Raw genomic sequence first — 12,996 nt, forward strand, 5'->3', positions numbered from 1 at the left:
ATGTTCCCTATATTGATGGGATTCCCCCATCCAACGCCACTGCCTGTTAGCTCCTTGGCCAGTGGGGTGCAGAGAGGGGAGCTGGGGGGATGCTGGGGATCCCCCATTCCTTGGCCCATTAGCCCCTAGATGGGGGGGTGTTCTGAGGGGTAACTGGTGTCCCCATCTTCTGCCCATGATCCACCAGGTGGGGGAGGTGCTGAGGGATAACTGTGCCCCCCATCCCTCAACCCATTAGCTCTAGATGGGGGGTGTGGGTATGGATCATCTGTGCATCATCCCTTGGGAATAGTGAGGGGTAACTGATTTACCCCATCCCTCTGCCTATTAGCTCCTAGGTGGGGGGTGCTGAGGGGTAACTGAGGCTCCCCATCTCTCGGCCCATTAGCCCCTTTCTGATGATGGGAGCTGGGGCTCCCCACCCTTGGACAGTGAGGATCCCTGTTAAGGGGGTGGATGGGGCAGCTGGGAGGGCCCCCATCTGAGGCAGCACCGCGGGAAGCCTGGGGCTCTCGGCATTAACCTAGCAGCGTACTTGGGGGAGCCGAGACGCTGGGGGGAGAGGGGGACGGACAACCCCCCACTGCCTGCAGCTATTGGCCCAAGGCTAGGGCCGGCGCCCAGCCCCTCCCGCCACCCCACGAGTGTCCCCCTCCGATCTTGGGGAGGAGACTGGAGCTCCCGCGGGAGCCCGCGAGGGGGAGGCGGTGGCGCCAGCTGCGCTTGGTAACGGCGGCGGGGCTTGGAGACAGAGCCCGTGGGAGCAAGGGCCACGGGAGCGGCTCAGCCTCCTCCCCCGCCCCGGAGGAGCAATTTCTTCTCTCGCAGCCCGCTAGGCTCGCCATTGTCTCTGCCCGGCGGCGGGACCGGGCTGCGCTCCTCGCTCCATTGGTCGGCCCCGGCTGGCTCGCATCGCTCGCCTGCCTGACCGTGTGCTCGGGCATCGGCACCTGGCTCGTGGGGCCAGCAGGCGCCGGGCTAGGGCGGCGGCCGCTCAGGGCTCAGCAGCGATGCGCGCATTGGGGAGGCTAAGTTGCTCGCTCGCCTGTTGGGTCCGAGCTTTCTATTGAAAGAGGAGGCGGCTCGGGTGCGTGGCTCTGAGATTTTGCTCCCCACAGCTTTCAAAGGAGGAATATGGACTGACTAGCTCCGTACCATGGAGTCCGCGAGTTGGTTAAGCACCTTCTGCTTTCTCCTCTGTCTGAGATCAGGTAAGTGGAAGCCCAGAATTTTGAAAAGCAGCATGAAGGACGAGAGAGACAGAGAGATTGAGAGGAAAAAACAACCAACCTTCCCTCCCCTCCATCTCCCAAATCCCACAACTCTCCCCACAATCTAGGAAGAAACAGATGGACTAAGAGCAGCCAGTGCGATCTCTCTCTTCACAGCAGTCTGGGAGGGGAACTCGCATGAATTTTTCTGGCGGAAACTCGTGTAGCTTTTTGAGTCAAAATAGAACTTTATGGAGAGATGTATGTTAAAGTAGGTCATGTCAGTCGGGCTGAGTGCTTGTCTCTCCCAGGCGCTGCTGATTACAGGTACTAGGCTATGAAGGAGCTAGGGGAGTAATCGACTTGTTCTCTTTGTTGTTTCTTCACGCTGTCGAAAAGTTAAATGCTCGACAAATGGAGTAACTAATCATTTCTGGGTCAGTTTTAGGGTTTGGTGTGGACCCCTCGCTGCAGATTGATGTGCTGTCAGAATTGCAGCTGGGAAATTCCATAGCTGGAGTGCTGCAGGTCCAAGGGCTGCACAATGGGAGCAAAGCATTTCTCTTCCAAGGTATGGAGCATCTTTCCTATACTCCAGGCTGGGGTCAACCAAGGCCATTTGAATAATTTCTGAACTTGCTGGCAAATGTGTTTGAACTTTTGCATTAGCTTGATGGCTGACACTATTCCCAAGGGATGATGCACAGATGATCCATTTTTAACAGCAAGGTTGCTTCCTGCTCTTTAAGCATCATGTTTTTTTCTCTCTCTCTCCCTGCCTGCTTTTCTTTCACTCTCTTGCCCATTTTTTTTGATTGATGGAAACTTAATTAATGTACAGCAGGGACGATGATGGCAGATGGTTTATTTTGTGAGTCGTGGGGAGCAATGAATAATAACACACTTTTCTGAGCTGGGGGCAATTGATTTAGCTGGAAAATGCTAAACAAAGCTCCAGTTCTAGCTAAGAAAATACTCACTGAAAGTTTTACGTGAATAGACCAAAATGCTGAAATGAACTGTCCAGAGACTTGAGGCAAGGGGCTAAAAACGTGAACATTTGCGGGGAACAAAAGAGTCCCTTTTGAACTGTAATGTTGCACCCATTGTAAGAGAGAAAGAATGAATGAATTTTGGCCAGGTCTTAAAAAATCCAATTATTTCCCACAACAGCCAAAGGAGAGAAGCAGTAGTCTTGTCACAGTTTGAATAAATAAATTTCAGGACTTAATTCCAAAATAATAAAACCAATGTATAATCTAGTTCTCATTTTTAATGAAATTATGATAAAAAGATCATTTGAACTCATTGGGTAGGGTTATTTTGTCTATATCTGTTAATTTTCAAATTAATTTTCAATTATAGTTTTAAAATGTCATGGGATTTTAAATCAAGCTGCTGACCAGAATTAAATTCTGAGGGAAAGAAATCTCAGCCTTCATTTAAAAAACAATCCTGAAAGGTGGCTGTTTGAAAGTAGGTCTGTCATCTGAAAGCTGCTACAATGTGCTTTTTAAATGTGGCTAAACAGGAGCAGGGAAGCTGGTTCAACATATGGTGGAGTGAGAATAAAGCCCTGCATCACTCTGCAGTTTTAAAACACAGAGGATCGATTGTTCGCATCATTTGTTGGGTTAGGAGTTTTTACTCTGTTCTGAAATGATTTCTGGTGCAACAGGCAAGAGGTAGTGCTACCCAGAGAGAGCAGTTGTAATTTGAGAGAGGTATAATGTGGGAACAGAAATTCTTTGTTACTTTTGCATTAATGAGATAATTGATCCAAAATCTAATAGTCACTGAAGGGCTTTTTAAAGGGGAATCTCCATAGTGGTGTGTTTCTCTGCTACAGCCAGCATGTGTCACTATGATCACTAACTTTGAAGCATCGGCATATGCCTTCAAAAAGAAACGAATTGACACATGCTATATTTAAACAGAAATGAGCTCATTATTTCAGAGCTTCGACTTCTACGTGGATGGAGAGTTCTTAGAATGGCAACATGTTTGTGTGGCTCCATGGTTTGAGTCCTAAAATAGTTTTAATGTATAGCTAGTTATTCCATTTTAAGGCCCCATCCTGTTTTCATTGGGGAAAAAAGTCAAAAGTCCCATTAACTTCAATGGTAATAGGACTGGCCATTTTCAAGAATAGTCCATTTTATTGTATATTTTCCCAGTGTTTGGAGAAACAGATTACGAGGGCGACTAAAAATCACTGGAGGTTTTTTAACTACTGCCTTTCTCTTTGTGTAACTGCGATGTAGTTCCCAGATGCATTGCCAATCTAATCAGATACAATGCTTCTGTTAAAGGTCAAGGTCCCTAAACAAATGGACTTTAAACTCTCAGGCTTTTTTTTTATTGTGGTTCTTCTCCCTGGTCCCCTTATTATATCTCATAAAAATACTTTTGTCTAAAGTGGTTGCTGAGGGCACTCAGCATCTCTTGGGAAGCCTTCAGCATGTTGCAGGATTGGATACTTTTCTCGTATTGCTATATGGCTACATGACTGATTTTCTTACAATAAGGACAGTCTTCTCTGGATGGACAGGCTTACATTTTTCTTACTTGCATTTAGGAATATACACCATACTGTATCAGACCAGTGGTCTATTTAATCATCTTCATTCTGATCTTAGAGAATAAAGCACCGGGCGAACGAGACCATCTTTACTTCCTATATATGAATTTGCTGAATGCAAAATTATTGATTTTATTTTCCTCACCCTTGCCAGGGCCGTAGTCAGAGACCTAAATCCTTAGTCATATTCTGAAAGAGCCAAATAACAGAAGTGGTTGAAATGAACAGAATGAAAGAATCCTGGATTCTTTACTAGCTCTATGGGGTCTCTCTTCCCTCTCGTCTTCTCTTCATATAGCTTAACTACATGAGATTTTGCTATTTTTTCTATCAAGAGTGTCTTTGGGCTACACCCTCAGTTGGTGTAAATCAGTGTAGCTTCTACTGATTATTTGTTAATTGTGTTGCTCCTCCTATTGAAGTTCTTGGCAAAATTGAATGGGAGCAGAATCAGGCCCCAATTCAATCCTATTCAGAACAAATATTCTTGTTACATCTATTTAAAAAGCGTAAAAGAACTGAATGTGGAATGTATCATTATCTTTAAACGTTTCAGAACAGTGGAGGCATGAACAGCTAACAGTCACAGGACAATTAAAGAAACAAAAGGGAAAAGCGAATGTAACATAGTGGTGTCTCTTCTGCAATCCTTACCTGGAGAAAAAGGCATTTAAATCTAAGTTTGTCTGAGAAGAGATTGCAGAATTGGATCTCATATCAATTTTTAACATAGGATTTTTTTGACCTAATTAGGTATTCAGATAAAATGTTCTTTCAGAATTAATTCTCATAGGCACCTATATTCCCAGGAGATATAATTTACTAAAGAGTTATGAATCTAGTTTCATTCTTTCATGGTCCCTTCAGTAGAATCTAAATGGCTCCATATGCAATTTCAGGTTGAAAAATAATTCAACATTCCAAATTCACAGCCACTAAAACCCTCTTATTCTGTGTCAGACTGATCCTGCACTATTAAAGTCATTAGTACTTTTGCCACTGACTTCAAAAGGATCAAGATCAAGCAGTATGTAGCTACAAGGGTTTCCATCACTGCAGAAATGTAATTGCACCATAATTGTAAGTACTTCACTGTTGCTGATGGGAGCACACATTTTTAATAGAAAATGGGGGAAAGTCTTCTTTTAAAAAGGATGGTGTTGCTAAATATGGATATATACCAGTCACCAAGCAACCACAAACACAAGTATGGCAAAAACTCTTTTAGAGGAAATGCTCAAGTCTTGTAAACCTTGGGATTTAATGCAGGTTGATTTGAAAGGCCAGCAACCAAGAACACAAACTGGAAATCGGTATTTGCTGGTTGCGTATGACACCTCAAAGTATGTGGTGGTACAGTCACTGAAGGATAAAAGGACGGAGACAATTACAGCTGCACTGAGGAAACATGTAGTGTTGCAGTTCAGCCCACCAAGTTGCACCTGGTATAAAGGAGTCACCCTGAGGTTGGAAATTAACAGCTCATACCTTTAAGGAAACTCCACATTTGTAACTTCAGGGACTTGCTGGCTGCTGCTTCCCGCAGCTCCCATTGGCCGGGAATGGGGAACCGCGGCGACTGGGAGCTGCCGAGGGCCATGCCTGGGGATGGTCAATGTAAACAAAAGGTCTCGTGGCCCGCCTTTGGATTACCCTGATGGGCTGTGTGCCGAAGGTTGCTGATGCCTTTGCTAAACTAAGGAACCATTCAAGGTGAAGTGGCCGGTTAACCACTGGGTGAACGAGACCATCTTTACCCAAGGGGGGTTAGTGAGTTACAGATTCTTGTAATAAACCATAAATCCAGGGTCTTTATAAAGACCATGATTTTTAGTGTCTAGCTAAGTTATGAACTTTAAGCTCCTGGGCTCGTTTTTTGAAAGTGTGGTGCAGGTTTCCTTTGAGGATGAGGGCTGATAGCTCAGATACAGAGTGATCACTTTGTGAAAAGTGTTCACCCACAGGTGATAGGGTGTTTTTGTCTTTTATCATATTCCTGTGTGAGTTAATTCAAGAGCGTAGTGATTGATTTCACCCACATAGTTGTTATATTGGCATTTAGTACACTGGATGAGGTACATCGCATGTTGTGTCTTTCTAGTATTTCAGAAACGGCAATCCCCCTCAGTAGTCTTATAAATGTTTGCATGACTGTGTATAAGATCCATGATCCACACTAGGAATCTGCTGGTAAAAGGCTTTGACATCACCATCTAAAATACTAGGTACTGTGCTGTTTTCTTATCAGTGCACTTGATCACAGTGATCGTTAGCTCAAAGTCTGTCAAGTATTAGCAAATTCCAGTCTCATCTGCATGACCAGTAAATTGCTTCTCAGGCAAAAGTGCTTTTGCCATGTTGAAGTATCAGTTGTAATATTCGCTTATAGCAACCAAAAGACATATTGGGACACTGCAAGGAACAACTCTGGTACTCCAGGCAGGACTATATACAGACTGTGTTGCTCAGGGGTATGAAAAATCCACAACCTTGAGCTACATAGTTATACTGACCTAATCCTCCATGTAGACAGCACTATGTCAATGGGAGAGTTTCTCCCATTGACATAGCCACCACCTCTTGGTGAGGTGGATTAACTACGCCAACAGGAAAAGCTCTCCCGTGGGCGTAGGAGCGTCTTAAGTGCTACAGAGGTGCAGCTGCACCAATGCAGCATTTTAAGTGTAGGCCTACCCTAAAACTTCCTATGGAATCACTTGACAATCAGATATAACAACATACTTTCAAACAAAACAGCAATTGAACAATGAGATAACTTTACAGCACAATCTGTTAGTGGATGTGCTATCTTCACTGTTCATTATAAAGGCCTTTGAGTTCCTTAGGAGGCAGGCATTATATAAATGCCAGATATTATTATTAATTATACTTCTTCCTTTATAAGTACACAGTATGATATAGTTTCCATAGATCAAGGAGGGCGAAAGAAGGTGCAGCCTTCCTCTCTGCAAATAGTCAGAATTTCATGACTGCAAGAGTATTTGTTGCATTTTGAACTGCCCTTCTTTATTTTAGGAATCTCATGGACAACTACAGCATGAATTAGAGACGAATGAAAAGTTTGAACATTATGGGTTTGATCCTGCCATATGCTGAGCTTGTCAGAGTCCAGTAAAATACTTACACATGTACATAATCCCATTGAAGTAAATTGTTTTCACTGCTAATAGAAAATTGTGTTCTCAGATTTTAGCACCAAAATAAGGACAGTAGGTGTAACTTGGTTTTTTAAAAACACTACTGTGAGTAATACTTTTGTATCATTCTGTCTCTGAAGTTCAGGCTTTGTATCATTTATACTCAGCTGGTGTCCAAAAGCCCCAATCCCTTTGCACTGGGTGCTGCACAAACACAAATGACCAGACAGTCCAACATGGACTCCTCTTGCATCAAGTTACAGGAGACGTGGAGTGGGTGAACAGATCACTCTACAGCATGTAAAAATAGGCATATAAAAAAGAGAATCAAGGAATGGTGCTGCATGATGTTTGTGTTATTATTGGACAGAAGTCTAAGGAAAGTATATATCCATAAAAGGAAAGAGAAAATAAGAGGACTGACAGAAAAGTGCAATCAGACAATTAATAAATACTGGAATGTTTTTGGCTGTAGTAATTTTATGTAAGATAAATGTAAAAAGAATATGAAAGAATAGAGAGACTTGTCTACACTACAGGAGAAATTCAATCCAAACTACGCAATTTGAGTTATGTGAATAACATAACTCAAATCAACCTAGCTTAGATCTACTTACCGCGGGGCCAAACTATGTGATGTTGACAAGAGATGCTCTCCCATTGACTCCCACTGCTTTTCTTAATCTGGTGGAGTACAGGAGTCGACGGGAGAGCGATCTGCGGTAAATTTAGCAGGTCTTCACTAGACCCACTATAACGACTACCGATGCATTGATTGCCGTGCGTTAATCCCCCGGTAAGTGTAGACAAGCCCTAAAAATTTTTGTGATTGGAATGCTGGATTTTGGAGTTCATTTAGTAAAGAAACTAGTTTCTTCGGTTGAAATATTTAGCATTTAAGTGTTTATAGACAAAGCCCTGATATATCTGACGAGCAGAAATGGTCCTGGTGGCAGTATATGGTAGGTTCCGATGAAGAATGACATGGTATAAAACACAAAAGAGCAGATTTAATCTGTCAGTCTGAATTATGAAATGACTTTAGTACTACTGGCTTTTGAATTGGCCAAAAAATAAAACTAAAATAGGCCAATTTGTACAATGGTTCATCATGACTATATGGATAGCTAGCTTAGTATATATAAAGGTTAGCAGTACATTATTGCAGTTTGTATGTACTTATTATGTGTCCCTGGGTTTCCCGTCAGAAGGAGCATTGTGTTTTGGTCTGTAATTATAGCTACTCTCAGTGCCAAATAAATGAGTTAGAAAGAAACTTTTAAAATGAAATAAGCTTTCATGTATGTAGAAATAAGTTTCATGAAGATTTGATTCTGGCTTTGCACTTCACAAGGTTGTACTTGTAGTGTCATTCCCTTTCTAGTTTTGGAGAGACTGTGATTTGTCTCTATGGAAGTAGCAGGGTTTGGCTCTCCCTGGAGGCTAGGGCTGTAGGAGTGAAGGCTATGTGCCTCTGTACTAACTCCTGGCTCTCTCTGGGCCCTTCCAGTTCCTTAACAGCATGGCTCCTGCAGGAGGACACTGTGTGTGGGAAGAAAGGTAAGGTTTGAGCAGCGTAGGGGGAGAAAGCAGATAAGTCTATGCTGACATGGACACAATAGTTTACCTGCCAAAATCCTGTGCGATTAGGGCGGGCGGGGGAGATATGATGTCAAAGAGAGTAGCTAACCCTTTGTGGTTTCCACAGCTTTGAGGAAGGAGGAGATGATGCAGGAGGACTGGCACTTCTCTCTTTTGTACCTCTGCCTGTATTCAGTGGAGTTCATTTCCAATGTCTGTGGAGGGGGTGGGGATAGGAAGGTCAATATAGCTTAGAATCTGGTAATTAATTCAATTTCAGTTACTTCTCCTACCCCTGCTGTTTAATTGTATACCTATAAATAACAGGCATTGTTGAATTCTAGGAATACTTACAGTACAAAAGTGAGGGTGCCATAGTACCATATCAATTCCCTTAATAATCAGCTGGGGCTTGATTCTGCCAGAATGAGTAATACCTAATTCTGCAAGTAACCCTATTGATTTTAATAGGACTACTCATGGAAGAAGGTACTGTTCACATAAGAATGTGAAAATGGGACCCTTCTAATTTTAGGAATATGAGCAGAAATCTGTGGGACTCAGATTACAATCTGGGCAAACCTTCTTTTGTCTAAGAACTGCTTTTTCCATAGCAATTCTGTTAGCTGGTTTAATGTAAATAATTACACACCATTTACAGAATAACTGTTGGCTAAAGCTATTCACTTACAGCTATAAAATAATCATAATTGCTATTGTACATCATTTCCCTGTTCTTGAAGAAGGCCCACATGCCAACTTAATAGAATCTCAAGAAGAAAATTCCTAACTTGGTTGATTGTATCTCTAAACACATAGGGCTCAATTCAGTATATTTGCATGAAAACCAGAGAGAGATGAGTATGGCACATAGCTCCAAAGTATGCACTGTAGGAAAATACATGCACTCAGTACCTGTATATTCAAGTGGGAGTGTAAATTCTTGCTTAAATTGATGAGGGAGGCTATTGAGTCAGTCAGAAGAATGAAGGCCAGCAAATGGAAGGGGCATCTCTCTGCATGTGACAGGACACCTAGGCAGCTGGTCAGTAGCAGATGAGCATAGATGACAGTCACCAAACAACCTCTGTTGAAAGTGTAGCAGGACACAATGGACTCAGCTGAAGTAAAATATCTTATGTTGACAGCAAAACCACATCTGTTTTACATATGGTATAGTGCATGACATCTTGATCCACTACATACAATGAGATACAGGGGATAGGGACTTCTGTGCATCTGGTACCCGTCAAATGTGTTGCCTCCACATTGCTGCTTAACACTCCCAGAGCAAAGAGATGGCAACGTGTGGGTGAGGTGCTGCCACTCTGTGTGTAATTGCTTTTCTGTAATCTATCTCTGATTGAACATGTGGTCACCACAGAACAGCTATGACCAGCTACATAAGGGTTTTTGTGGGTTTTTCACAGCAATCATGTTCAACTGATCAGGGGAGAACATAGGAATTTCCTGCACAGTACCTGATACATTCAGGTACTGACCCAGAGTATTTTTCTTGCCCTTACCCACACCCAACTCCAGTGTCTGCTGTGTGTGAAAGCACAGGTATGATATAAGGAGCAGGGTGCCTGAACATTCCTGTGGGCCAGTCCTGCATACTCACTTTTAACTCATATTGTCCAGAGCCCATAGACACGGGATGGACAGGTAGCAGTAGAATTGCTTGCTGAATACAGAATCTGTCACAGTTTTAGGCTGGCTGCTCTTATATTACTCCTTCATGGTCTACTTCAGGAGTGCCCAGTCAGATCTCAGACCTCCAGCCACCACCTATATCTGGGCAGGGACCTATGTCCCACTCCCTTCTGAGCAGGGGTTTTAAGGTTGCATGGCCATCTGTCTTACATTGTGCTATCTCCAGCAAGCCAATCTGCCTAATGGCCAGCACCTGGGCTTTGCTTTCTCTCTGAGGGCTATGATAGATGTGATTTACCAGTAATCCAAACAGCTGTTTCTAAGCAAGCACATTTATTCATAGGGAAAAAGCATCACAGACAGAACATAAAAAAAACCCAATAAGCAGATTTAAATGCACGCTAAACATACCAGGAGTCACCCATCAGCCTTATGGGGCCCTGGTAGCCCAAAGTCCTTCAGCAGGATTGAGGCCCCTTTGGAAAAAAGTTCATGTCCATTTGCTGGCTGAGAAAGAAAGCCCTGTGCCAGTTCAAGCTCAGCTTTTTATACCCAAATCCCTTTTTTTGTGTGAGTCTATGGAATACCCAGTTTGAAACAGTATATGCAAACCTCTTCAGTGTTTCATTAGCAAAGAGTGAAGCTGAATGCAGGTTACGTAGAACAGAGGGATAGCTCAGTGGTTTGAGTATTGGCCTGCTTAAACCCAGCGTTGTGAGTTCAATCCTTAAGGGGGCCATTTGGGGATTTAGTTGGAGATTGGTCCTGCTTTGAGCAGGGGCTGGACTAGATGACCTTCTGAGGTCCCTTCCAACCCTAATGATTCTATGATATTCTAAATGGAACTTTGATGTGGACACAGTGGCAAAATGAGGACAGATACATGCATCAGGCTACAACTTTTGGTAAATCTGAACACAGAGAAGGGGTGCTACCCACCCGTCACCCATACTCTCCTATACCAGCTACTTTATTGGTTCCAGTGTGGGGGTTACAGGACTCCTTACCATATAACCTATAACTCAGGGTAGACTTTCCTCAGCCCATTCCACCCAGGACTCAGCTCTCTCTGGGTCCCAGCACCCTCCTCCCCATGAGGGGATAGGGGGTGGGGACCATGGCCTACAAGGGCCACAAGGACTCACCTTGATCTGCAAGGGCCACAAGGTCTGACCCTATCCCATAAGCCCGAGATCCGTCACCAAAATTCCAGGTCTTTTACTTCTCTTAACCCAGCCCCCCCATGGTTCGTTAGATCCTGAGATCTGGGGAATGCTGGCCAATCAGCACTCCTCCCCCCACAGCCAATAGGTGCCAGAGACTCCTGGGGGGAGGATCTACCTAGTGTCCCTTAGCGAGTGTCTCCCTCCCTTGCTGCTGTTACTATGCCCCTTTCACCACCAGCCCCATCAAGTTCTCCCACCTGTTGAGACAGGTGCATAGCATTTATTAACCCTGTGCATTGCTTTCTCTGTGTGGCCTAGCTCCCAGCATTCCCTGTTCCACTGGTGTTCATTAAATAACAGTCCCTCCAGGGAACCTGGATTCTCTAACTCCAATTCCATTGATCATGATACATGCTGGGGGTGGTACCTCTCTGGAGTTGTTTGGTCTCAATAACTCCCCTTAATAACCTGCTGTTTTTAGTTCCTGGAGGATTTGTGGTAATCCTCCCCTATGGAGTAGAACACAATTGTACATAAACCATTCATAAACTTAATACAGTGGTCCCCAAAGATACTTCATGTGGTTGCAATATCTGTCACAGAGTTTTTTACTTCACACAGGCCAGATATTTTCCATGTGGAAGTGTTACACAGTGGTGGTCCTTAAGAATTTGGCTGCCTCCTGTGTGTCTCAAGCAGGTAAAGAGTTGAGCTCATAATGTATTTAAAGCCAGTATATAAGAGTTTGAGATTATATTTGGCTGTCATGGGAAACTCCCTTTTCATGTGGTTACTCTTCAGATCCCTATGGTTTATCATGTTTCAATATCTCTCAGGTTTCGAATTCAGCACAGCAGCCAATCCTGTCATGTTAAAAACTCAAGGGAGAGTTCTGTATGTGATGAAGCACTAGAAAATATTTCAGTGCCCTGATCTGAAAGTGAGTCCTTGTCACTTCTCCAGGGTCCATCTGTTTTATCTAAATCCCTGTTTAGCTTTATCTCAAGCTCTATGATACGCTAATATGCCCATCGCTATTGTATGTGATGGTTTTGTCCTAGAAAAAATAGACTTAATATGATTTGAGGGAGGCTCCAATATTATAGTGGCGCTCTTCAGTTAGAGGTAGTACTAGTTACATTGCTTTTCTATTATAAACGCTTATCTGGATATTTCAGGTGATTATAATAGTCCTAAAAATAACAAACAAATTTGTTGCTAACATAACATGATTAAGGTTCAGCCTGGGAATATGTTTATTTTTATTAAACTTGAAAAAAAAATCAATGTAGCCATTTTTAATGTATAGGCTTGCAGATAAAAAATAGAAAGTGGTTTCAAATGTTGTTTTGTACTCCTGTAATTCAAAAATGTCTTTTTTTGGTTCGGCATTGCACCTCTTTAGTCTGTTTGGTGAACCTGAGGAGCTGGGAGACAGCTGTGTAACATGACTTTAGAAAAGTGGATTTTGTACCCAACCAGCAACTCTTCACAGATGCTAGTCTTAATGGAAGGCTGGAGATAGCATAGCATAAAACATGAATAGAATAGAACAGAACTCTGAAAACAATGTTCATGAGGGTTTTAGCATATAGATTGAACATATATTTGCAGCAGCAAAATATTGAGGGCCGACTGTCATG

General features: G+C 43.1%; 1 protein-coding gene across 2 annotated transcripts in view; it reads left to right on the forward strand.

The window, feature by feature from the left end:
• The first annotated feature begins 761 nt into the window (after window positions 1-761).
• The window catches only part of NELL2 (neural EGFL like 2), a 221,853-nt gene continuing 209,618 nt past the window's right edge, over window positions 762-12,996 (forward strand). The window contains exons 1-2 of one of the 2 annotated variants that reach the window (XM_039505120.1): window positions 762-1,211; window positions 1,654-1,782. In XM_039505120.1, the coding sequence (XP_039361054.1) occupies window positions 1,157-1,211; window positions 1,654-1,782 (184 nt within the window). In that variant the 5' untranslated portion in view covers window positions 762-1,156. The remainder of the gene's footprint in view (window positions 1,212-1,653; window positions 1,783-12,996) is intronic. The other variant, XM_039505129.1, reaches the window with a different exon arrangement.

The sequence above is a fragment of the Mauremys reevesii genome, linkage group 1 (genome assembly GCF_016161935.1).
Source record: "Mauremys reevesii isolate NIE-2019 linkage group 1, ASM1616193v1, whole genome shotgun sequence".
NCBI lineage: Eukaryota > Metazoa > Chordata > Testudines > Geoemydidae > Mauremys > Mauremys reevesii.